The sequence below is a fragment of the Lipophrys pholis genome (assembly GCF_963383615.2).
Source record: "Lipophrys pholis genome assembly, chromosome: 4".
Lineage (NCBI taxonomy): Eukaryota > Metazoa > Chordata > Actinopteri > Blenniiformes > Blenniidae > Lipophrys > Lipophrys pholis.
Window position 1 is genome coordinate 10,341,967 of NC_137637.1, and position 26,974 is coordinate 10,368,940.

Below are 26,974 nucleotides of genomic sequence, written 5' to 3' on the forward strand. Positions count from 1 at the left end.
GTCATCACAAAGCTGTCTCTCTTGCCTTCAGTTATGTGGACGTACATTATATAGTAATCCTCAGCGGTTCAGTGTGAATCTTGAGAGGTCAAACAGCCATCTGTTTTCTGCTTTAGGAGTTTAAAAGAGTTTCTAGAGGTGCCTGCCAACTATGAATCGATCAGTTTAGTCTGTATGCCCCGTTTTGAAAAGTCTTTGCTCGCTGGTCAATCATTCTGCCTTTTCTGAATTAACTCTGCAACTCACTCTCGCTCAACTTCTTCAACTTGTTGGGCTGCAAGAACACTATGCTACCCAACCCAGTCCTGAGCTTTTGCTTTGCCTCATAATAAACTCATCTCTTCCATCACAGTTCTTCACCAGGTGGTTTTTGGCCTCTTTTCCTCCTTCCAGCTGGAGTCCATCTTACAGCTGCTTTGGTTATCCTGTCATTAGGCATCTTGACCAAGCCATCGCAGCCTGTGATTCAACATTTCAAAAGACATATTCATGCTGTCCGTTGTCTTATACAGCTCCTTATTTGTGATCTCTTTGGTTCAGTAGATATTTCAGATCTTCCTGAGGCAGCTGTTATCAACCTTTACATGAAAGAACAGCTTCAACATTGCAGTTGTAAAGTCTGATCTTTGTTTTGAGGCTGTATTGTTTGGACTTCCAGATGTTACGGAGTCGACTGAAGGCACCCCTGGCTTTGTTAAGATTGGCCCTGGTGTCTATTATGGGCACTTTGGTCACTACTTATAAGGCGGGGTATCTGAAAGCTTCATTTAACAAAGTGCAATGATATCCTAGCAACAACACTCAATAACACCACGATTGAATGTCCTGAAATGTTCTTTCACAACACGCTAAACTCCAAGTGAACCCGAAAAAAGAGCGAGCACCTAGCATAGCTTTTGTGCAATTTGCATTTAGGTGAAAACAACAGTGTGATGCTCTTCAACACTGTAAAAGTGGTGAAAATGTGAACTATGACCGAAGGCCTCCATTCAGCTTCTCAACCCAGTCCACCCAAGTTGCAGGCTAAGAAAAGACCCTTCACTACTTATTTTCATTCTGTGTCCAAAACACTACAATTACTGGTTATTTGTGCAAGCTACAAAGAGGAATTGGTAGTTTTATAGTTAACAGCAATCCAACTGTCTGTTATGTTCATATGGATGTCTGTGTAATTCCATTATTAATGTTTATAGCATGTGTGTGTGGTTTTATTACAAATATGTTTGAGAACAAAGAAACATGTGGTCACCACTGGAAAAATTCGCCATCGGTCACGTGACCCCCACCAGGGAGCCCCCAGGCCCCCATCTCAGAAGCTGCATCCCTGGGAGTCGGACTACCAAGTATAAAAAGTCCAACTCGCGAAAAATCCAACCATCTCTAAGACGGAATCGCGTCACGCAAGACGCTCGACTTAGTAAGGAGGAATCAGGAGCTGCGTGTTAACTCATGCGGACTGGGCCCGGAACTCTCCGAACTCGCTGGACGAGAGAGAAAAACTGTGGAGTTACTTTTCCTTGTGTCTTTTCCGTTTTTCCAACCGGACCCTTACAGCTGCAAGCCAACTTCTTTCCCCTCCAGTCATGCAGCTTCCTGGTGCATGCCAACCTGAAGCTCGCTTCTGCACCCACGCAAGAAGTGCCAGGTTAGTCACAGCGCGTTTCGCAGACTCCCTTGTGTTCCATGCCGCAAAACGCAACGCCGTTTGGTTGTCACTGTAACATAACCGGCTTCCGTGGACCGCTTGCTACGAGACCACCCTCGCACATGCGCGCGCGACGGAGGTCTGGTTTATCTGGCCATTTCTGTGTAAACAGACATCGTTTTCAATACGTTGCTGTGTAAACGCGAAACTTTCAGAAACGAAAACGCAATAAGGATGTGCTTTCACTTGAAACGTCGAATAAACGGGGCTCAAATGGAGAGATTGTTTGAGATGATACCAAAGGCACTTGACACATTACGTCAAACTGTGGCAATTACAGTCTAATTTTGTTGTTCTACTTACTTTTCATTGACTAAACTGCCTTTTCTGTTACCAAGGTGTCAAAATGTGTTGGTCCTACAAGTGGGATGCCCCAGTGATGGATGGATTTCAAACCCTCCTCAAAGACTGGGCTTCTTTCCATACTCATTCAAACTAAGCCAAACACCCCAATCATCACTGATTCTCAAGTCAAAGGTGAAATATATTATCCAAAGATTCCAATGATAAAGTTTCTGATTTTAATTGTGTAAAGCTTTAAAAATTCATGTGTTTTTGCTGTTTTGTTGTTTGTTGTGACAGGTATTGCAAATATTACATTGAGTAATATGCATCATATGAGAATACAAAAAGTGACCACTACAAAACAATAACTCATACCAAAAATACATACAAAAGTGAAGGCTTGATCTTCTTTATTTTTTTTCTAAGGTATGAATGCATATTTGCAATCGACAAAATCTTCTTCACTGGAAAAGCGGGCACAGGAGAGCCCTCATGTCCTGATGGAACTCACTTTGCCGGGTACACTCTCGACTCCTGGTCGACGTGGAGGTTAGTGTGCCTGTCGATTTTTTCCGTGGAGGACGTGGAAGCCGTCTACATATTTGGATTTATGATATTAGGTATGCTGCTGATTGGAGCGAGCAGCTACCTAACCTATCGCAAAGTTGACAAAATGCTGGCAGCTGCATTGGGAAGGATGTCAGTGATCACTGAAGGACTGAACAGGGCTCTGAACACTCAGACTCATACGATAAACAAACTCAGAAGCAGGCAGGATGCCACTTCTGGACGTTTGCATGAAATGGATTCCAACTTGGAGAAGCTGGGCGCCCTGAGGGGACGCTAAAATAAAGAAATGGCCACAGATTTGGATTTAAACTCGCTGGAGACCAGAGACTGTACCCAGAGTGCTACAAAACAAGACACCCTGATCTCAAAACATCTCTAATCTTCATTGGATTCCCATGACAACCAGAGGTTGTTTACATTCTCTCCTAGGATAAAGACGCAACAAAGGCTCTGCCCCCCACCTTGCCCTTATCTTCACACCCTTTCCCCCCGAGGAACTATCTCTGACCAGAACTTATCCGAGGTCGTCTCACATCATCAGAGGCCGGACTGACTGGAAGGAGGAATTACTCAGAACTGTCCCCGCCTCCGCTGGTGCGGAGTGTGAGACAGTGAGACATGTGTATGTACAGTCTATTTTGAAAGTCTGCATTCTAATAAAACATTGACTGAATTTCACGCTGGGGTTTGAGTTGCAGGAAGAAAAAAAAAAAAGAAAACCTGTGAAACCGTCTAATACGGACAAATAATATGCAACCTATTCTTGCTACATAACAGAGAGCAGTTGTGAGGATCAAGGGCTACTTGCTCATCAAATCCATATTTATCTGATGATCCCAGCATGTCAAACACGCGGCGCCGGCCCCCTGCTTGGAGCCACAAATACATCAAACCAGTGATTCATATTCATCTGCAATGCAGTGACTCTCCGGGCGGCCGGGGGCAAAGGTTCAGACAGAAAGAAAAGTTAAATCCAAAGAAAAGCTCTGAAAACTTGAACTGTTGCTGAGAACAATCTCATTTCTGGGTAATTGTTGAAGCTTATGTTCCTGATGAAAATGAACCTACCATGGATCCCAGTGACAGGTGAGACCTGTGCATGGCTGAGGTGTCACTACTAGAGTATGAAGGACGCCATTAAGGTTCAAACGTGACGCTGAAGTGCTTTGCATTCAACTGTTGATCAAAATAATTCATGTAGTCAAGGTAAAGTAAGTAAACGTCTGTCTCCTGGCATGCAAATCAAAATATTGCAATTTCCTTCTAAGTGGAAACGCATCGATGCTGCGTTTTTGTTTGATAAAAGTTTGATGTTTAGGCAGCAACGTTTTGAAAATGATGTCGGTTTTTGACAGAGACGCTGAAAACGATGTGTTTTTTTTTATGTTGGGCCACTCATCGGTACTGTTATTTATTTTTGTAAAGACACCACCTACACAAGTGCAGGAACAATACGCTATAAACATTAACAATGACAAGTACATGGACATTAGTATAGACAGATGACGTTGGATTGTTATTACGGTCACTCTTAACTATAAAACTACCAAGTCCCAGGAGAATATGGACTGGGAGTCATGACAACCTGAACTGACTCCCAGAGTCATTGTTGTTATTGTCCAACTACTTGCACATGTATAGAAGACATATCTGTTACAGCCAGCAGCGTTTCTGCCATCTTCACAGAGTGTTTGCAAGAAGTTGCGTTGTCAGTGGCTTTCAAACCCCCATTCATCTTTGAGAATCTCGGACTTGAACTGTAAGTATATTTATTTGTGGTTACTTTTAAAACATATTTCCTTCACTGTATCACTCCTTCATTCCCTTCCTTTGTCATTCCGGGTTCAGGTCACAACAAACTCATCCGGGAGTTGAATTGAAAGTCAGTCCTATATTTGTGTCATTTCGTTAAGGATAATGCCTTTATAAAAAAAAAAAAGAAAAAAGAAATGAAATAGAGAATATACCGACTGTCTGATGGATTAAACAACACAAAACAGTTTTCATCTGCTTTCCTGAAATTTTGCTTGATTCGAAAGTTATCTTGCAGTTGTCTCATACTTCAACGTTAGAATTGCTGCTCTGAAGGGAAAAGACGAGGTTATAAAAGTAATAAACCTGATGGGTGTGCATCTGGCTTTGTGCTTTTACAGTTTTATGATTTTATTGTTTAATGCTTTTATAGAAGTCAAAGTCAAACGCCAGAGGAAAGACTTCAGAAAAAAAAATCAGCAGTGGAACAGCTGTGCACTCCTCACAGGAATACTCCTTAAAGCCAGTTTGACCTGCGAGATTGTCTCCCCCCCCAGGTGGGAGATAACACTTCAGTGTTTTATTGCTTTAGAGCCGGACTCAAGGACGGCCTATCACATATCCAACCATACTTACATACTGAGACTTACTGTATGAACTTCAGTTCCATGAAAAATTCAGGATGTTCTTTACGTTCTCTCACTTCTGCCATCTGTGTCATAGAAGACTTCAAGAGGGGAGAGACTTTAAGATCGTTGTATCAAGCTGGGATGCACGATGATATTGGCACAATATTGCTGTCTGCCGACAAACAAACAAAAAGCAAACGTTTGCAATGAACGCTAAACACGCGAGGAGTTAAAATGCACTCGTCCTTTTGAGTTCCAGATATCTAACCAGGCTGGCTTCCTGGTTCTGGTCCATGTAGTGCTGTATCCCACCTCATAGACAAGAAAAGAAATGGTAGATTGTGAAAAGGCAGAGATGCAGAAAAATCTGCCTCTCATCATGGATTTGTAGGACGTCGGATTGTAATTTATTTCCCTTAGATTTGAAAGGAATTCTGCACATTTGTTTAGTTTGTTTGCACGTCATCAAGATGACTGTTGTTGGTTTCAGCTCAGAAAAATGTTTGATCCATTTTCGTGCTGAAAAGCGTAAAAGGTACTTTCAGTACTTCTGCAACCAGAAATAGATAACGATTACAAAGCACTTCATGCTTCAGATATTGTCAAAATGTTTGGCGATTATTAAAGGAATTGTTCACAGTTTTGTCTTTAAAAACGTTACAAACATTAAACATAGTTTACATGTATGTTTTATTACTTTACTTATTTCGGTCTGGGAGCTGCTACAAAACAACAGCAGTTCCATAGGTGGATTATATTGGCATCTACAAACCTTTGTTTTAATCCTTATCCAATATTGTGCATGTTAAAAGGGTCATATTATCCAGCTTTTCAATACTTTCACATGGTCTCATTGGTAAAAAACAAAATCCATTGTATTCAAAGTTTATTGCCCCAAATCCAGCTTTTCCTTGATTTTCCTCAGTTTGAATATTGAATCATAGGAGCTGCATTCAGAATCTGCTGTGTCTTTGTGAGCTGGACTGGCTCCGCCCACACATGCCCATCTTGGGAACAGGAGAATGTACTTCCATGTGCCAGAGCAGAGCTGCCTAATTGTGGGAGGAGTCAAAGGGAGGCCTCCCTTGATTGGGATTGGCTAAACCCTGATGCATCCAGGTAAGGTGATGCATATCACTGAGGGAAAACCATTAAAAGGGAATTTTGCATCATATGGCCCCTTAAAGTCTTGTCATGAGAACCAAGTCCATCTGATCTGATATAATTGCTTGAAGGGTTTTTTGTATTAAGGGTAGAGATTCTTTCACCCATATTACTCTTCAAAGATCAGGGCAACAATCATGATGAGTTGAGAAAAATTATATCCATAAAGGATTCAGTTGTAGTTTGATTACTCATCAGTCTAGCATTTTGCCTCACATCCCCTCCTGAAGAAACGCAGGACTCTGCCCACTGAGGTTAGACCCAACCAATGAGATTATTTCCGCCTCCCGAGCAGCTCCCACTCTGAGACATGTTTGGATAAATAAAACATTTAATCTGCTATACGGATGTGCGCGCGTGCACTGGCAGGCACCTCCGAACAGCGTCGGGTGTTGTCTGCAGCTGCCAGGATCAGCAAAGCGCTAATCCTCGCTTCATTCTCAGGAGGGATGCGGGGGAACGACTTTGCGTGGCGTTTACAAGCTGCAGACGAAGTGCAGAGGTGTAGGCAAAGGCGAAATGAAAAGCACCAGTCAGCTGTCCATGGCTGTCTTGTCAGGTAGTAAACCTTTTCCTCAAGGCGGGGTAATGAAATAACCCCTCCTGGGCATGTGGAGCTTTCAGTATTCTCTCACTCTCTCTGTCTCTCTCTCTGTCTGTCTCTCTCTCTCTCTCTCTCTGTCTGCCTCTCTCTCTCTCTCTCTCTGTCTGCCTCTCTCTTTCTCTCTCTCTGTCTGTCTCTCTTTCTCTCTCTCCTTCTCTCTCCTTCTCTCTCTCTGTCTGTCTTTCTCTCTCTCTGTCTGTCTGTCTGTCTCTCTCTCTCTCTCTCTCTCTCTCTCTCTCTCTCTGTCTGTCTGTCTGTCTGTCTGTCTGTCTGTCTGTCTGTCTGTCTCTCTGTCTCTTTCTCTCTCTCTCTCTCGCTCACTGCTCACCTCCACAGAGTGTCAGAACTCCACTGCACAAGCAGATGTTCAATTAGGGGCAAATGAGGAAATTAGAGATCTGATGAGAAAAAATGTGAAGCGACGTTTAAACATGATAAACAATGTTTTTAATAAGTATAACAGCGTGCAGTCAGAGAGCAATTCGGCTGGAAGAGCAGCGATGGGCCGTCCGTTCGCACACATCATCTAATCTGCACTTTTTTATTAATACACCTGTTTCCATAGAGCGCTTATTAATTCTAAGCCCTCGTAAAAATTAAGCCCTGAGACATTTGATGAGACTCTTATTAAAATCCCGGCGAAACGGAACAAAGGCGCTGTGGAAAGACAAGAGAGATGTGTGATAAGCAAATTAATGCAAAGTTCAGTGCGATGCCTTTTCCGGGGTTTTGGCGTTCTCCTGACACTGATTCTTTCTGGAGTGCGTCTGGCTGAGCAGATGGGCCTATAAATGGAGATCACTCTGCGAGGCATCTCTTCATTTACGTGACAGCCATGCTTATTTGCTCTGCCAATGTAGGAGGGATATAGAATATGCAAGAGAGACAGGCATACCGTGGGGTCATGACTACAGATAGAATCAGTCCAATCTGCCTTTAGCAAGTGTTGCTCTCTCGCTGCCGACTAATGGACCAATCAACTTCCAGGACAAACCCTTTCGTGAGATACTCGAAGCCTCAAGCGTCACACCTACAAGCTCAGGGCTTGACGGGAACCACTTAAAAGCTCCAAACACACCTAGCAGATGAGTTCGAAACTGCGCCAGGCATGCAGTGAGTCAGAGAACATCCCCAACGTCGTAATTTCTCACGCTTGCTGATTCATGCTCCGCATACCCTCCTCGGTGTCGGCGTCAATAATCTGGCATGAGTAAAAAGTGGGAAATAAAGTGGGCTCAAACTGTACATCTGAGCTCAATTAGTGACGAGTGATAAAATAAGAAGTATGGGCGGAAGCTTCGGAGGATATTTGGGCCGATTTCCCAACAGCGTTTGAGTTCTCCACAGCAAATTGCCCAGACCTTGAAACCACTGGCACCATTAGAGCGCCAGTCGGCCAGGTCGTCACCACTTTGGAATTTAATGGTGTTTCCTTTATGGCAAGTGGTGAGCGGGATTTGGACACATTAAACACAATTCCATCCTGTACCCTCAGTCTATTGTACTGAATTGTCCATTTTGGGATGTGATTGTTGGCCCAGAAGTCTATATTTCACACAGCTTGATGAATGTTGGAACAAACGTGGTGAATCCCACCACAACAGTCTTTTAGCAATGATGCTTGCTTGTGTTTATTAATGGTTCCCTTGTGAACCACCAAGATGGGCCATGAGGAGTCCATAGAAAAGAGGCAAATTTTGTCTAAAGTAAGAAAGGTCTGAACCTATTGGTCTATAATATAAAGAGAGCATTTAATACACTAAGATGCTGTGATTTATTGTGGTAAATGTAAAAATAGATATAGGAAACCAGACACAACCCCGGATTACTGTGAGAAAGACATGTGTCTTCACGTTAACTGGTGTCGCTCATGGACTAAACTATTGTCTGTCGACTGAGAGAAAACCAGAATTTCTGGTGAAAACCCGTAGAGGGGCAGCGAGAACATGCAAACTCAATTGAAACTATAGGATATTCTTGTTGTTAGAGAACAGATACAACCGCTCCACCACCAAGTGAGTAGAAGATTGTAAAAATAAGAGACAAAAGCAAAGTCAAACGTGGACATTGTGAGACTAGAGAGCCCTGCTGCGACAATCCTGTCTCCACTTTCAGAAGTCAACCCACACAAGTTGCATTTTTCTTCCCGTGTGAGCAGGAAACTTTTCACATCACTCACAGGAGACCTTCGAAAACACTTTGTCCTGACGGCGACTGTCGTTCTGCCCGGCGATGCAAAACATTTCTTGCCATGTGTCGGTAACCCGCGGCTCCTCCAACTGGTTGTCTGACTAAGCCGTGATTTACTCACAATGTGGGATAACGACGAGCTTGTTTGCACCGAGACATCCTGAATGCACTTGTGGAATTAAGCGACTGTTGTTTCAGACGCTTTGAACCACTGGGGGGGGGGGGGGGGGGGGGAGTTCCAGCAAGATTAGTGTTCCGCCTTATCGCATGTCCACGGCGACTAATAAAAGGCTATTTTTTTGACCACAGGCCAAGCAGCACTGTGACAAAAGAGCTCGCAGTGAAATTTCTTGGCAGCTTGATGCATTTGGTTGAAATTGTTTTTAATTGAAAGTTTCTTCACAGCCTCATCTTAGCAACATAAGAATCATTTAAAGAAAGTGATAGTGATTTTTATTCCTCAAACAAGCATCAAATCAACACTTGAAATCGCTAATTTTCACCTCCTCCCACATTGTGAGTCGCACAATCCTGACAAACAAAGTGTGAATGTGAGTAACATTTATCAGCAGCCTCCTTCCTTTACTTTTTTGTGCCGTGGGACTCAACGTCTGTCGTCATCTAAAACCGCTAATCTGGGCTGGAAAGTAAGGTGGCGCTGATAAAACTTTGAACAGATGTTACCGTGAAAACCAGCTTCCTGTACTCACCTTGTTCAAAGATGTCAGTCAAAGTGCTTACACTCCCGAGTGCTGCAGTGAGCACAGAGCTGCACGCTTCCTGTACAGTGCAGGGTGTCAGTGACTAAAAGACGAGTGCCGGGGATCTTTGGAGGAATAGAGCATGTTTGAAATGAGAAAACTCTCTTTTTGAAATCAGCAGCCAAAAGACATCAAACAAGCAGAAGACCTCCAGCTCCAGCAGTGTGTCGGGTAAACAGGTTCCAAGTTATAATACACCAGAAACAACTCAACTTCACCAAGGATTTGACTTTCAAAGTATAAGCCTCCTATAGGCAGCCATCTAAACACATTTTGGGCCCATGGAAGAGTGTGTGTGTGTGTGTGTGTGTGTGTGTGTGTGTGTGTGTGTGTGTGTGTGTGGAGTTCCATCCATCCATCCATCCATCCATCCATCCATCCATCCATCCATCCATCCATCCATACATACATACAAACATCCATCCATGCCAACCATCCATCCATCCATCCATCATCCATCCATCCATCCATCCATCCATCCATCCATCCATCCAACCCATTCACACCAGTTTCAGATCATAAATTAATCTGACACACTTCAGAGCGTACGCACAAAGAGAACATGCAAACTCTGCTTAAGACGATCCTTATCTGATGTTTTCATGCCCTCCATAAATGTGATCAACAGGGGCGACTGGCGACTGCATGCAAAGTATGTCATTAATTCTTTGAGATTATCTTAAACATTTTCTTGCCTGTGAATAAAACGTCCTAATTAGTGTGTGAGGATTTTATTTCCTGGTTATTGGTCTCATCTTGCTGTTTCAGGCTGTGTTTTCTGCTGATGTCAAACGATGGTGGATTAGTGGGGCTGAAACTGTGACTTCATTGGAGAAACTGGAGGTAACTGGTGGTAAACTGAGTGACACTGTGTTTAATTTGTAAGTATCTCAAATTGGTTATCTCCACTGCTGGTCTAGTGGTGCAACTTTCACCTTTGAAACAGCAAACCCAGGTTTGAATCCATATTTTCTTTAATAAATCAGCTATTTCCAGCGCACAACCTTTTCACGGGATCAGTGCCTATATGGTTGTCATAATGTTGGGGCAAAAAAGTTGTGCAGCCACTTTACTTTGGCGTTCAGTCACTAGACCTGAAATAAAGTCTTGATCCACAAAGTATTTGAACATAGAAATGCCACTGGTGACCATGTATATGAAAACTGCTTTCAACGTTTCAGTCTATTCGCAGATTTCTTTCAACATAAGTAAGTAAGGGTTAGGGTTAGTTCATAAGTTATCCTTCACTTTTCATTATCAAGCACAGACAAATACGCTGACAAAAGAAGAACAATCTATTGTTCTGTAATATTTATGAGTGATTCTTTGGTTGGTTGGGTAATTGGTCTGTTCATTGGTCGGTTAAATGGATGGCTGGCTTGCTGGTTGGTTGGTTGGTTTATTGGTTGGCTGGTTGGTTAACAAGATAACTTGTGGAAACTTGTGGATGGAATTTGATGAATTTTGTATTTTTTTTTGCAAGCCAAAAAAGTGTGAGCACCCCTTAAGTAAGGCATATTTTACAATATAAAAAAATGTATAATGGTGTTATTCAGAGATTTTATGATAACCTGCTAGACCAGATTGAGTGGTGGCAAAATTTATCTAGAATAAACAACACAAAAATGCTATTTGTGGTGTTTTTCACCTGTATGGAGCACTTACATGCACAACAGGAGCTCAACTGGTATTTAGAGTTGGCAGCACGTCTCCAGGTATATTTTATTCTTGGGGTGCCATCTCCCCTCAGTGATTATCCCCCCCCCCCCCCCCCCCCCCCACCCCCACCACCACCACCACCACCACCTCCGACACAGTCTGAACCTCTTCTTTCAGAGGTATGATAAATAAGTCCTGAAAGAAAAATACTTCATTCCAATAAAGAAAAATATTTTTTTACCATAAAGCATTTGCATAACCCTGCCATCTCCTTTCTATTTTTAGATGTTTGACCTTTTGCACTGCGCTCGGATATGGAAAGAAAAGGAGCGTCCGTCAGCTCCTCGGGGAGAGGAGGATGGGTGCACAGAATGAATGCAAAAATGTTTAGAAATACATATTAATTTACATAAATTTGAACAAAAAAAAAGGATGAAAAATAATCTGAAACTCAAGCACTATACCTAATGCTTTTCACCAAAACATAAAACATGTAGGCTTCATGCTACACCGTCTGAAAGATATGTGTTATGTGTGTGTATGCGTGTGTGGTTATTGCAATTGTGACATTTTTATGGTCACATGATTTGTTTCAGATTGAAATCAACATTTGTGTGTGAGCAAGGTCTAAAATATTGAAAACGGTCATTTGATGACAATTCCATCCATCAGTCCATCAGTCCATCAGTCCATCAGTCCATCCGTCCATCCGTCCATCCGTCCATCAGTCCATCCGTCCATCCGTCCATCCGTCCATCCAGCCATCCGTCCATCCATCCATCAGGAGAGCGCTTCAGAACTTATCAGCAAGACCTGCTGAGCTCTGCTCTCTCAGATGCAAACTATACATACAGAAAGCCTGGGCTGTGTGGTTAAGATTAGGAAATTAATTTCAATGGTTTATACAAACTTGTAGCCGAGGTTCCCCTGTGCAATCTGTTGTGTAAAATCACTACTGGTTCACATCAGTTCATGGTTTTATGCCGTTTTTGTTAGAACAATGTTGAGAAGGCCCTAATGACTGCATTTAGGCCCCATTTACACGACAACGTTTCACGTGACAACACCTAATCCGTTAAAAAAAAGGAGTGTGTTTATACTGCAGCAGTGAACACACTGACAACGATTGTTAGTATGCCAGTTGTTAGTATGCCGGGCCACTAGAGAGCGCTGGTGCTTGAGTTTGTAATGAAACCACACAGATGTGTGCGGAGAACAAAACACTATAAACGTGAAGAAAATGGAGAGAACCGGACATCCGTATGGACTGATCGGGATGCTATCAGGGGTGAGTCTCAACTATAAAACTACTGATATGGACGATAAAACTAGAATACGGACAGCGAGTCGTACCACTACGGGTCGGCCATGTTTGTTTACAAGTGCATGAGCAGAAGGAAGGGCAGGGAGGGGGGGATATGCGCTTGTGCAGCAACAGGCTTCATAGCCTCCGGAAGTGTCTGCGGGAGGGAATAGCGACCGTGAAAGAATCTTTCCACCTTGAGAGCCGGGATAAAAACTTTGTGGATTCAGCGGATCTGCACTAGGGTTGCTAACTCCCTGAAAAAAAATAAGGGACACCTCCCTGGCAGGGCCGGCCAACCCAATTGCGTTCACTGTTCCTAGCGTGGTGAAATGTTTTTCTAAGCCCAATAATTCTGTGTGAAACTATTTTTTTTACGAGCTGACTTGAACCTGAATTTTAGTAGATGCATATTATTTGTGATATGAACACATTGAAAACTAATTATTTAGTAATTTCTTTTTATTGCAAAATACCAACATTACCAGAATAAAATCTGTATTTTTTTTAAATAGAAGCCTTCATTGAATAAAAATACATATTTCTTTAACAGAACTCCGTCTGGCTTAAAATACAACAGAATAAATAAAAATTTACTTAAAATTGTATGAATTAATAGAAAACAGTAGAAAGCAGAACATTCCTGTAATAATGCACATTTAGTGCAATAAGAAAAGTGCAAACAGAAAGTCTGTGGAAAGGTTCTAACCATAAAATATTTGTTCCTCCAAGTGAATGACAGGAGGCTACAGCTGAAGTGAAAAAGAAAAAAAGATTAAACTCATGAACTCAAAAGCTCAATGCTCCATCATGTAAAGACAGACTATTTCCATATATACTGTATTTCTGTTGAGCTCTTGCTGCAGTGAGCAGTTGTTTGTATTTCAGTGTTACAGAGTAAAACCCTGAGCAAGACATTTCATCATTTAAGACTGACAATGAGCTCACTTCTAATTAATTCAGCAGAACATTTGTTACACACATCAGTCCACTTATTCTTCATGGAAGAAGAAATCCTCTCCACAAACACAGTATCAGCTGGATGCTGACGGCAAAGGACACAAGAGCCTGGATGTTTGGGGAGGAACTGGAACCTCTCTGCTGTTCTCTTGGACTGTTTCCTTCTCCTGAGGTTCTGCAGTGAGGTACTGTAGTGAGGTACTGTAGTAAGGTTCTGTAGTGAGGTACTGTAGTGAGGTTCTGCAATGAAGTACTGTAGTTAGGTGCTGCAGTGAGGTTCTGTAGTGAGGTACTGTAGTAAGGTTCTGTAGTGAGGTACTGTAGTGAGGTTCTGCAATGAAGTACTGTAGTTAGGTGCTGCAGTGAGATTCTGTAGTTAGGTGCTATAGTAAGGTTCTGTAGTGAGGTACTGCAGTGAAGTACTGTAGTGAGGTGCTTTAGTGAAGTACTGTAGTGAGGTATTGTAGTGAGGTTCTGTAGTGAGGTACTGCAGTGAGGTTCTATCATGAGGTACTGTAGTGAGGTTCTGTAGTGAGGTATTGCAGTGAAGTACTGTACTGAGGTGCTGTAGTGAAGTACTGTAGTAAAGATTCTGTAGTGAGGTACGGCAGTGAGGTACTGTAGTGAGGTACTGTTGTGAGGTATTGCTGTGAGGTACTGTAGTGAGGTATTGCTGTGAGGTACTGTAGTGAGCTACTGTCGTGAGGTATTGCATGAGGTTCTGCAGTGAGGTACTGTAGTGAGGTTCTGTCGTGAGGTATTGCATGAGGTTCTGCAGTGAGGGACTGCAGTGAGGTACTGTAGTGAGGTTCTGTCATGAGGTACAGCAGTGAGGTACTGTAGTGAGGTTCTGTTATGAGGTTCGGCAGTGAGGTACTGTAATGAGGTTCTTTCATGAGGGTTAGCACAAAAAGTGCGCTGGCACAGTGATCACACACTTTTTCCTCCCAGATGTTGACTTCTTCTCATTCCTCCCTGTATTTCTGCAGACTTTTTTATGTTTTTTCAGAGGAGCATTGCTGGTCGAAGGTGTAATATCCAAATTTGTCACCATGCTGCTTTGTCTGCTCGTCTGTTGTCTTACAGTGTCTTGTCTGTGAGCAACTGCACCTCAACCGATGAGATAAGCAGGATTCTGTATGGCACCAGTTTGTGGATCTTTCTGGACGTGGCTTTCCTGAACCCATCAGTCCTCCGTTGCCTGCTCTTTAAATACCATTGTAATTCTGTCAATCTGACTTTCAGAGTCGCGGATGTGCACTCGGCCTTTAACCCCGTCACCACCGATCAGGGAGGCTCCTCAGCGATCCTCAGCCGCCACTGTCTAGACTCAGGCTCCGTTTACACGACAACGAATTCGAGTGTATCCGCAAAACTTTCTTCACCTTTGGGGTGTCCGTTTACACGGTACCATTGTGCGGATGCATTGTATCCGCAAAGTTTTTAATCCGGTTCCCAAGGTAGAAAGATTCTTTCACGGCGCAAATCCCTCCTGCAGAGACTGATGGAGGCTAAAGAGCCTGTTACTGCGCATGCACATCTCTCCCCCTCCCTCCTGCTCTTTCAGTTGTAAACAAACATGGCGGCCGCGTAGTGGTACGACTCGCGGTCCATATTCTAGTTTTATCTTCCAGATCAGTAGTTTAATAGTTGAGACTCACCCCTGATAGCATCCTACGTCTGTGTAGTTTCATTACAAAATCAAGCAACAGCGCCCTCCAGTGGCCCGGCATACTAACTACATCGTTGTGTCTGTGTCCGCTGCTGCGGTGTAAACGCACTCCCTTTTTTTTGGCGGATTAGTTGTTGTCACGTGAAACGTTGTGGTGTAAACAGGGCGGAAGGGGGAAGGGGGTTTTAATCCCTGCCACACCCAAATTGGCTCTTTAATGCCTCCCTCCTGGGGTAAACACCTTCCTCAAAGGATGAAATATCCACCTCAAATATTTGCATGACTGCCAAAGCTGTTGGAGATTAAATACTCAAGATCTTTAAAAGAAAAGGAAGAGGGGGGGTGGAGAGGTGTAAGCACAACATCCCGCAGCGGCCAAAGAGAGAGGAGGCCGACCGCGGACCGAGGGAAGCCCGAGCAGCCGACAAATGAACATGCGACACGTTGAGACGGCGCGTTAATGCCAGGCTGTGTTCGGCGGCGTGACAGCGGCCGACTTCCGTGCTCATCAGCAAGTCCAGCTCGGTTCTGCGCTCTCAGCTGCTTTGTTCCAGCTGATGTCATCTAAACGTCGTCCCTGCAGGGTTGTCTGGGGTAGATAAGACATCACACCCCTTCCACCGGTCTCCTGACGGAGGAGGAGAATGGAGTAAAACAGGGGCTGCTGCTATGAAGATGGATTACCCAGCTGGTGACACCGGCTCCCTTACTGCAGAAGCCACTGTGGAGTGCTAACGCAATTAAGGCAATTAATCTTCAACCGAAGGCGTTTGCAGCTCCTGCTTATGATTTTTGCACCTTTGTGTACAGCTGCACAGGGACACGCTAATACTCACTCGTGCATGAATACAAACAGCCTATAAAGGCTCGGTTATGCCTTACGAATGCACACGGAGCAGTCTGCATTCACCACGTCCATCTTGTAGAAACATACATACTCTATAAGAGTGAAATGAAGCAGTACTACCGGTGGCCAAGAGGGCAGTCCTGAGATTAAATGCTTATTAATAGGCAGCCACTTGATATGAAACATCTTGCCCAACAAAAAAAGGACACAGTACATCATAATCATTCTCATACCATACAAATAGACACATATATGACACAAAAGCTCTCATTAACCATCCCTCACATGCGTCATACCCTTGGGCCCCCTACACCCAAGCTCAGCAATAAAAATGATTACAGTCATTACTTACAATTCATAAATGACAAAGCAACAAGCGCCATAGTAGAATGTAACAACGATGCCATAAAAGGAAGCAAACAAGCAGAAGTCCCAGGACGTTCGGGGCAGCAGGACATTACCACAGGAAGCAGTGGGATGGATCTTTATGGGTGGTTAATAATGAGTTCATTTTAAAGAGGTAGTGAAGTAATGGATCAAATGCTAGTGGGCCAAGTGAACGTATCAGGCAGGGATTTCAATTTAAAGGCATGTCTTCCTGGAAGCAATTAAGAAGTGACAGAAGTGTTTAAAGAGCATCTGTCTGACGCCTTGGGGTGTTTAACGCCCCGACATACCAACGCTACATCAGATTGTGTCATTTTCGCAATATCAACGTTAGTGGTACCTTCTGTCGTCACCATTGGTGTTATCATTGACCTCTTCAACTCATCTGCTCCTTGGATTTTGATTGGCACCCTCTGGTGGATACTCATCCCAGTTGGCTGTATATACTCTAAGTATGAAGTCAGTCATGTTTATACTGGCTTCTTGCTTACTTAAAGCATAATTAACATTTATAAAGCCTTAATGGCGAAGAGGAACAGAAAATAATTCCTAGTACAGCAGTGGCAAACCGCTTTCAGTCCGGGGCCCAGATACAGCCAGAATTCATCCCAAGTGGAACGGACTGATCAAGATTTTGATGCTTTCATTTCATGGGCTTAATTGGAGCCTGTTGCAGGTCACTTTTGGCCCATGGGCCTTATGTTTGACACCCGTGTCCCAGTATTAAGCCAGTCTGTGGATTCAGATGGTCAGCCTGTGGTTGTTCCAATGCACTGAAGACAGAAATATGATGACCGAGATGTTCACAGTAAATGACCATACGTAGAGCGTGAGACGAAAAAAGGTTACATATTTTCACCCAAAACATTTTATTTTCCAAACAAATGCCCCAACATGGCAAGATACAGTTGTTGACTCACAGGCTGGATGGATGTTGTTTTTTTGTGTGGTGGCCATTGAAAAACATGACTGCTCTGATGATTACCGTGACAGATGCTAAATACTTATACTGCGTGTGTGTGTGTGTGTGTGTGTGTGTGTGTGTGTGTGTGTGTGTGTGTGTGTGTGTGTGTGCGTCTGTTTCATAGTCACAGATGAGAGAGGAGAGATGATGAGAAGGAGAGTAAAGGGGGAGCTGTAATCAGCACATTTAAAGAGCCTGGCATGTGTTTTCAAGCTCCGTAAACAGTCATTCTGCTTCCTCACCAGTAATAAAGTCCAGGATCATGGCACGGAGAACAAAAAGAAGAAATAATTTCCTTTTAATGTAATACAGCTGGGACTGTTTGAATTTCAATTTCAAATCTGGGCTTCTTTCTTGTTAATTTTGGAGCCGCAGCACAGGTGGTCCGAGCCCAGCATCATTTATTTAGAACGGGTAAAAGCATTGAAACACATTACACGACATCAAACAGACTTTCCAAACAGGCCAGGATGAAGACGGGGAGAAGGAAATCCAGCGGCTAATTGTCCATTATCGACAGACTGCTGAAGCTCCCAAAGCAAATCGCAGAAGAAAATCTTTCTGCATGAATTTACTCAACTTTGATTATTCATACATCATATTACAATGGTTGAATCCTGCAAAATGTATAATTTATCACAGAAGAGCCTTGTTCTGTGATTTAAAGATGAGAATGGGTAAAAACAATCCTCAGTCCAGAAAAGTTAGGACATCAGGCTAAGTGTAAGCACAAAACATAATCCAATGATGTGCGGATTATTTAAACTCCGTATTCAAGACGTCATTATTATCCATTTAAAGTTAGAACTGAGGTATTTTATTGTGTTTTAAAGTGTCATTTTTCAAATGTTGTAATAGTGGTCCTTTTGAAACAAAAATAAATATAAATAAGATAAATAATCAGCATAATTAAAATGTTTAAAGTCAATCCAGGGATGTCAAATTCATCTTCGTTCAAAACCACACAATCCAATCTAATCTAATGTCAGGTGACAGGTGAAATCATGACAAATTGTCATATAATGATACAATCCAAAGGTCTTCTTCTTTGTTGGTATAAGTAGTAGTAGTAGTAGTAGTAGTAGCAGTATAAGTATGTACATGATGAAAAAGTCGACATTTAGATATTTTCCAAAATCTGAACTTGTCGGCATATTCAGAGGAAAAGAAGTGAAAGTTTTAGCATAATAGCATTTTTAATGAAATGTCCAAGAGCCATGTTCTCTGGTCATACTTTCATTCTGAATTTAGTTTTTTTCCAAAACTGCATCAAAATGACTAATAATATGATTATGACTAATAATAATTTAAAATATTTTTGGATGGTCCTGCATTTTATTTAGAGTAGCAACTTATACATCAAAATATATTGCTGCATACTATCTGGGACCACTAGATGTCTCTGTATGATGAGAGAAAGCTGATGAAGTGTGACTAAATAAACCTTCAGTATTATTAGTTTGACTGAGAGCAAAAGCAGATTTGTCAAAACAGCAGAGAAGAGAAACACAGCATCCAATGTTGGTTGGTTTTTTGTTTTTTTGGTTGGTTGGTTTAATGAGACAACTAAAAAACGCTTGGATGGAACAAGCAGAATTTTAAGTAAAAATAATCGAATGTGCATCAGCAAACAGAAACAGATCACCAGAAAAAGCATGATGGAAGGAGATTTCTGAAGGGTTCTAAAATAGTCTATATGTCACCAATCCTGTTACTATTCTGTTGCCAATGAACAGTAGCATCACAGAATTTTAAGGATTTTTCCCAAATTCAAAAAAAGCCCTTAGTTTAAATCTAAATTAAACTTAATCCCAAAGACTCTGTCGTCATTTAAATTTCCCAATAAGTCGCAGCTTTTCTGGAATCAGGGGCTTGGTGACAGGCTGTCGGAGAAACAGATGAACTATTTAACTTTGATGTGACTTCGATTTGTCGTGTCACAACAGGCACGCGTCCGTGTCACTCTCAAGACAAACGTGAAACCTATCCAAGAGTCTGAATCCAAAACAGTCCCGCCCAAACGGCCCACAGGGTGCGGCGGGTGCTGGAAATGGCGCAGGGCGAGTGAAGGGCACCAGCAGCGAAACCACTATGCAAATCCCCCCGCCACTTTGTTTGACAAGCAACAACACGGCTTTGTATATATGCAAAGCCTGGCAAGACGCTGTGCACACAGCCCTGCTGTCAGGACGCAGTCATGCTCGAGCGGTGACACCCGATGGGTGACCCCTGACTGCAATAAGGCGACCGGGCCACACTTCACACTTCATTCGGACAGACAGAAAAAACGCACACAGCCATAAAGTTATCCCAAGTAAGCACACAGTGTGTGTCAGAGGTCAAACATGGCCGGACGCCGAGCTCGCCCTCTTGTTCCTCGCAGGCTGGGTTCGTTTGATTTTCCGTGGCGTTGGCTGTCCCCGCTGAGGTGAAAAGCACTTGATTAGCACTTTGAATTTACTGAGCAGCCCGTCTGTTCGGCTGCTAAAGAGCCGCAGATGAAAGACGGTAAACCCTATTAACCGTTACTCAGCTCGGCTCCATGCTGGTTTTTTTTTCTCTTCGCCGAGTGGTAACGCGTCGTGGGAGCAAATCAGGATCTGTTCGTGGAAATGCAGCGGCGAACCATGAACGCACTTGGCTGAAGCTTTTGATATGCTGCGTTTTTAAACTCCTGCAAATCGTTCTCGTCTTCCTATTTAGTGAAAGTGGGCCCGCACACAACTGCTCCCGTTACAAATTCTGCTTTCTGCTGGGTCTTAATGGGAGTCGAGAGGTGGATTCACTCCTGCTGGTGATATTTGTGAAGGAGCTTCGATACAGTAAGCACAATCACAGTCCAATGGGGTGGGGGGGGGGGGGTGGGGGGTGGGGGGGGGGCTGATAAAGAACACTCTAAGGTTGCCGGTTCAGGCTTTTAATTATTTATCAGTGTATCTCACGGCTGTATAAATAGTATTTCTCACTTAAAAGAGTGTCTACCATTATAAAAAAAATGCTTCAATATGTTTCCCATTGAAGAGTCTCGAAGGGGGTCGAACATGTTTTACTTCAGGGGGCACATACAGTCCAGTTTCATCTTGAATGGATCGGACAGGTAAAATATTGCCATAATAACTTTTAAACTTCAAGTTTTTGGCCCAAGCTGCCGAACAGGACAAGGGCGAAAAACAAAAAAGAAAAAAAAACTCCAGTTTTTCTTTGTTGTGGCACAGAGGTCACTCGCACCGAAAATATCTATATTTTCTATGAAACAATTACTCCTAAAAATGACTATAAAGCCAATTTTAATGATACTTCTTGTGCAAAATACTGTGAATCCCAAGTACACTGATATCCACAATAATATCTCGGTGTTGTGTATTGGCGGTTTTGGCCCACGGGCCTTATGGTTGTCATTGTTGGTCTATAGTGGTGCACAATAGGAAGGCCAGAATTAAAGTAATCATTCTCAAACATGATCAACAATACATGTACAAGTAGAGAACATGGGAAAGTACCAAGTGTTGTTTAGGTTGCGTTGACAAAAAAATTATATTTAAATCAATGTTCGCTTTTAGTCCATTTTGGTTGAGTCCCAAACTATAATATGTTTGCTGTAGGTATTAACAGTGGCTCTGTCAGTGTTAGCACAAACATTTTCCATGGCTTTTTTTATAATCATACTGGTTACTATTTTACCAAACTCTTGTTTATTGGAGGAGCGGCTCACCCGTCTTGAGGTAATTGCAGTCGTTAGCATTAGCCTGTATCCAAAGCACTGCTGTTCTTCTTCATCATTCTGAATTAAACACTGGATTACTTTTGCAAGAGCTCTTTGTTGCTGTCTGCAGGTTGGTACTCTGTTACCCCATTTAAACATTTTTTTGCTTCTTCTTGTCGTCATTTATAACAATTTTTCTCTTTTAAGAAAAGCTGACATCCTGATAATAGGGCACCTTCTACTAGATAACTGGAGGAACTTCAACGGTTTGCACAGTTTTACAGGTGAAAACAGAAACAGCCATAGTTGGACAATAACAGCAATGTTTTCCTCCATATTGTCCTGAGACTTGGTAGTTTTAGAAATGAAAATCACCCGAAATAGTAATCAAACTTCATCCTATACAAATGTTTATTTCAATCAAGCCAAATCAATGGACGCCACCATCCATGGTTATACTGGATTATATTTACAGCTGCAAACCAGCTAAATGATTCAGCCAAGAATTATAAAAAAAAAGTTTCAACTTCTGTTTGACTGACTTTAACAGACACATACCTACAGTTAGCCTCTGAATGGTTATCACACTATTTCAACAAGCCTACACAGATCAGTGCAGCAATTGTGTTATCTCTACACCTCTCTATACCTTAAAAAACATTACAGAGCTCCAAAATGATCACAGTTTCATACAGGAAAAGAAGTGATAACACTACTAAAAGACATAAAAAGCCATATTGTAGGGCTGCTTTGCCACCTCTGTTACTAAAGGCATCAAACGTATCAGAGGACCCCACTGAATGTAAAAAAGTCCAAGATATTGTCGATAGAAAACTGTTAAACTGTCTCATAAAACTGAGTTTGAGGTGACACTTCTGGGTCTGTAAGCTGGACGATGAACCGAAGCTCACCTGAAGCAGCACACAGGAAAAGATGGACTGTTGTAAAGTGACCAGCAATAAGCTTTGACCTGAATCAAACTGTAAAGCTTTAAAAAGACCTCAAATCTTCTACTGCAGAAAAAAAAACCTCTTTCACTCTGTCAAGCCTTTCCACATTGCAGTGGAAATGTGTCAGAAACCAACAACAAAATGGAGCAAGAAGCTTCAAAATGAACACAAAAGGCATTTGATTGGTCATTGGTGCCAAAAGGATTCAGCAAACAAACATTAGGAAGGGTTCTAATTCCATAACTGTGCCCCGGATGCAGAAGAGACCAGCAGTGGTAAAAGAGTGGGTTTAGGAATTCTGACCGGGACTGTGAGTGCTGCATTGGAATAAAGTTAAGGACGTTGTGTAATCCAGAGATTAACAAGAAATCACCATTTCACATACCAACAGATAGGAATTCACTGATACCACCTTTTTAAAGAACGAGTACAAGGAGAGTAGAAATCTTTAGCTACTCGTCGATACCGAGCACCGATACAAGTATTCGAAGCTCCACCTCCCTACATGCTGAGGCATAGATCAGCAACATACTGTATTTCTTCATTTTTCATGGCGCGGGTGTATCATCTCATATTGCAACCAGGTCGAGGAAACATCACTTTAGTGCAGAGTGAAGTCCAGCAGGTCGCCACAGAGGGGTGAAAGGTGCGACAACGTACCTGTTATTCTCTCGGAGCGGCTCGCTGCCCTTCCTCCAAGAGATCACTCCCCACGGAGACATCTTGGGCTTGCATTCGACGAGCACGTCTCCCCCCACCTTCACCAACGTCTGGCTCCTCAGTTGATTGTGGGAGAAATCTGGGGCAACAGCTGAGACAAGAGCCGCATAATAAAGCTGGTGTTTGCAAAAGACTCACATCAGACCCCCCAGCCTCCCTCCCATCCAATTCATCTCTGATCCTTTATCTCGTATTGAATGTATCTCTCAGCTTTGTTTTCAGCCCTTTTGCACTACATAAATACATTAAATTATTGCCATGGAAAATTCTAAATCTCTTCGTTACAGATCTTTATAATGTGAATAATTAGTCAGCACAAAAACGCACAACAATGCTGGCAAATGATGTTGGAGTTCAGAGGATTGATCTTTATTTTGTGTGATTGTGATAACCTTCCCTGGCTGTAAACGGCTGTCCGCCACCTCCTTGACATCCTCTGACGTCCACCTTGAGCTTGACGCCTGGTCGTATTGAGCCGGGCTCCAATCAGGGACACGATCGGGATGTCCAGAGGCTGAATGGTGCATGAATGCTGGCCGGCGTCTGAGACTGACAGGCCTTGACAGGGCAGATGGGTGAAGCCGGCGAGCAGAGCAGCTCTGGCATACATCAATGTCAGCCGCACGCATTCCGCTTATAATTAATGCTTTTCAATTAGAGGGCAATAAGAGGGAGGCCAGAGGTCATCCGGAAAATAACAGAGGGATGAAATGAAGAACGGGCTCGTACTGTACAAGTTTGCACTTACCTATAACCCGGAGCTCGGCGTTGGAGTACACCTCGCCGTGCTTGTTCCCGGCCACGCACTGGTACATCCCCGTGTCGGACAGGGTCAGGCGACTGATGGACAGCACTCCATTGGCGACCTGCACACGTTCCTATCAACAGAAGACACACGTGGCATTGATGTGCCTTTCCCCTCTCAACACTCATCTGCATAAAAACAGACAGCCAGCGTTACTCGTGAATTATGGCGTGGAAGTGATAGACGTGGCAATAAATCTTGGTTTTCATCACTAATGGAGGGAAAGGCCTGGGTGGATGGAGGCAGGCTAGCAGAAAATGACCCTAATCAATCTACATGTTTATGAGAGTGAAATAAAACCATGCCCTATTTATATCTGCGCCAGCACCGCGGGGGCTGTTTCCCCTTCAGCTAAGAGAACGGGATGAGAGAGGAAGGAATATCATAACATCTGACGTATTCTGCTTTGTGAAAATTGCTTTCCAGATAGGCATGCTCGATACATACTAAGTTTGGAGTAGCTACACGGGCTGCATCTGCTGTGGTGGGTTAGAGGGGAACTTTTTCATGATACGAGAAATTAAAGTATATTTAAGGAGTGGGCAGGTAGAAGCAGAGCAGAGGGTTTCATCACCAACAAATGTTCCAAACTGGAGGGTCCTGCAGCGCTACGCAACTTACTGTTAAAAAATTACCGTATTTTCTAGACTCTAAGTGGTACTGGTCTGTAAGACATGTTTATTTTCCATGTCCAGATGTAACTGCAGCGTTGATAGTCCCGGTCCAGCAGCTGCTGTTCCAGAACCTTCTGTGAATTTGTTCCACAGCTCTGGACGTTCTCGACCCACACATAGTCTTCTTTCTTTTCTTCATCATAGTAACAATTTCTCTGCTTTTGTCCAGTCCCTCAAACATTTTTCACACACTGAACTCTTTCTGATGCTCTCTTTCGGTTTTCTACAGACATTTTGCTTGTACTCATCGTTAAAGGTTTTTTTTTTCCCCGTAGTACTTTAGCAACATTCTGTTTCCAAACACAGACATCCAGTGCTCCCAGTATGTATTTTGATAAATAAGGTGCTCCTTAACAGAAGTCACATGACCAGCTGAACCACTAAAAGAAGTCCCAAAAATATAAGGAGCCAAGGAGGTGTGTCGTGTTCAGAGTTCTTTGTTAAATATTTGTTGTCCTGCTCTCACAAGTTGGTCTGTTCACAGAAATAAACCCTGACCTCAGGCGTCATGCTTACTACACGAGGAAGCTGGAGGTATATGATGATCATTCAAGACAGTCCTTAATATAACTTGCATAACAAACTAAACAAAACAGTGTGACATTTATTCTAGATATTACAGGAAACTCATGGTTCACAGATTCTTTACTGTCATTGTACAGGCACCACAAAATTATTTTTGGCAACACACCAAGATAGCCAGTGTGCACAGCGCCCCATGCTTAGAGGACAAATGTTGAGAATGAAAATTTCAAGAATCTGATTATGGCAGAATAGGTCATTATTTATATTTTATATACTGCATTTATATATATATATATGTGTGTGTGTGTGTGTGTATATATATATATATATATATATAGAGAGAGAGAGAGAGAGAGAGAGAGAGAGAGAGAGAGAGAGAGAGAGAATTTGTCCGAATTTTGAGAAACCCTTAATGCCTCACCCATGACCAAATGTTACCAATTGTGTTTGTTTGCCAGATAAAGGGTTAAGCCGTTTCCCTGCAGGCCTGTGCAGCTGTGTCAGGGGTTTCCGTGTCCTGGTGCTTCACGTCCGTTTACACTTTCCATCAGGCTCGCTTGCAATTTTATTAGCACACATTTCCATAGGAGAGCGGCTGGAGCGCCGGTCACCAGGGATTAAGGTGCCTTCACATGAAAAAGAAGGAATGAAACAACCCAAACTAATCCTCTGTTTGAGCAGGTTGCGCCCGAATTTCCATAACGCTCGGCGGCTCCGGATGTGCGCGCAGGGGGGTGAAGATCCCTGCTGGCAAAGGGAGGCAAATGGTGGCGTATATCAGTCTGTTGCACGGAGGAGCCCTCCCGTTTACGGCTGCTATTAATTAACCATGACGTTCCTCTGGAATCAGCAGTTTTTCAAGCTGGGACCTGGGGGGACCATCTGTACGCCTTATGCTGAGTAAAAGTGATTGGCAGTGTCACTGCCAACAACACTGCGATGATTCATTCCGTCTTAACATAAAAGACATTAAACATTGAATGGACTCCTGTAATTTAGAAAAGTGGGCTTATTTGGTTTGATTGCTCTCAAGTAAAAAAAAAAGTGAACACACCCTGAGGAAATCTTTTAAAGGTGTTGGACATATTTAGTCCCAGACTTTCATTTTGGATTTACAAGGAAGAATAATTGTATATCTGTACCATTAAAACTGCAATCTCCTCAAACACTTAACAGCTAAAATTGATGTTTTCCTCTTATTTGCCTTAAAACTGACTCATCCAAGGGAGCAGATTAGGTTTGAATAATTAAAACCGGCTCAAGAGTGACAGGTGGAGCCTACATTTCTGAGCCAGGGCACGGTTTGCCACTTTGAGACACATTTCACAACCTTTTCCTCGTCATCCGACATTCACTCTTACCCAACGAAAGACCCAAAAGACTTTCATTTAACACTTTGTCGTACGTCCAAGCATCAACCTTTCATCAGGTTTCATTGGCCCAAACTCTGAATGAATGGACAAATCATTTAAACTCCTCTCCTCCTTGCTCATCTTTAAAGCTAAATTGTTGAATTGTCTCCTGTCCAAATAGGATCCCACTGATTCTGAGTTGATAACTTATGTGGCTTAGGTGAATTTTCTCTGCATGTGCAAGGCGCCCTGCGAAAACCGTAGTTTGACCAAGTTCTGATTGTTAATGATCGCATCGCCTTGAGACTGTTAGCTTCAATGCAGTTAATATAATAAAATCAGGCAAAGTGATTTCAGAAAAGACACTCTTGTGGGTTAATCTTCCTCTGACACAGGGCAAATTAGTGCAATGTCTGTCTGATTGGCGACAAATGGATTTGCAGAGTCTTTAATTCCTTCAGGTAATCTGCTGCTGGCTGAATACGTTGGGCCGCTCCGTCCTCTACGCAGCCTGCAGATGCTTTCTCCCGCGGTGTAATAAGGCGGTGCGGTGTATTTTTGAGATATTTTTAAAACCCTCATCCCAGTGAGAGGAATTCACAAGTTTTCAGAGCCTAAATGTCAGCGGTTTGAATAGCACAGATCCCACCTTTCCTTACACAACCAGGATATAATTATTCACACCTAATTCGGGAGCTCAGATTTGAACTTCATCGATTTTAGGGTGTTAGAACTATACAAGCTTATTTTCGACTCCTATTGTTTTTTTGAACAAATAGAAAATGTCAGTTTT

General features: G+C 42.8%; 1 protein-coding gene across 1 annotated transcript in view; it reads right to left on the minus strand.

The window, feature by feature from the left end:
• Positions 1-26,974, minus strand: part of cntn4 (contactin 4) — a 261,996-nt gene that overhangs the window by 52,155 nt on the left and 182,867 nt on the right. The window contains exons 10-11 of the mRNA XM_080460691.1: positions 23,574-23,703; positions 22,766-22,916 (exon numbers count right to left, since the gene is read on the minus strand). Of these exons, the coding sequence (XP_080316817.1) occupies positions 22,766-22,916; positions 23,574-23,703 (281 nt within the window). The remainder of the gene's footprint in view (positions 1-22,765; positions 22,917-23,573; positions 23,704-26,974) is intronic.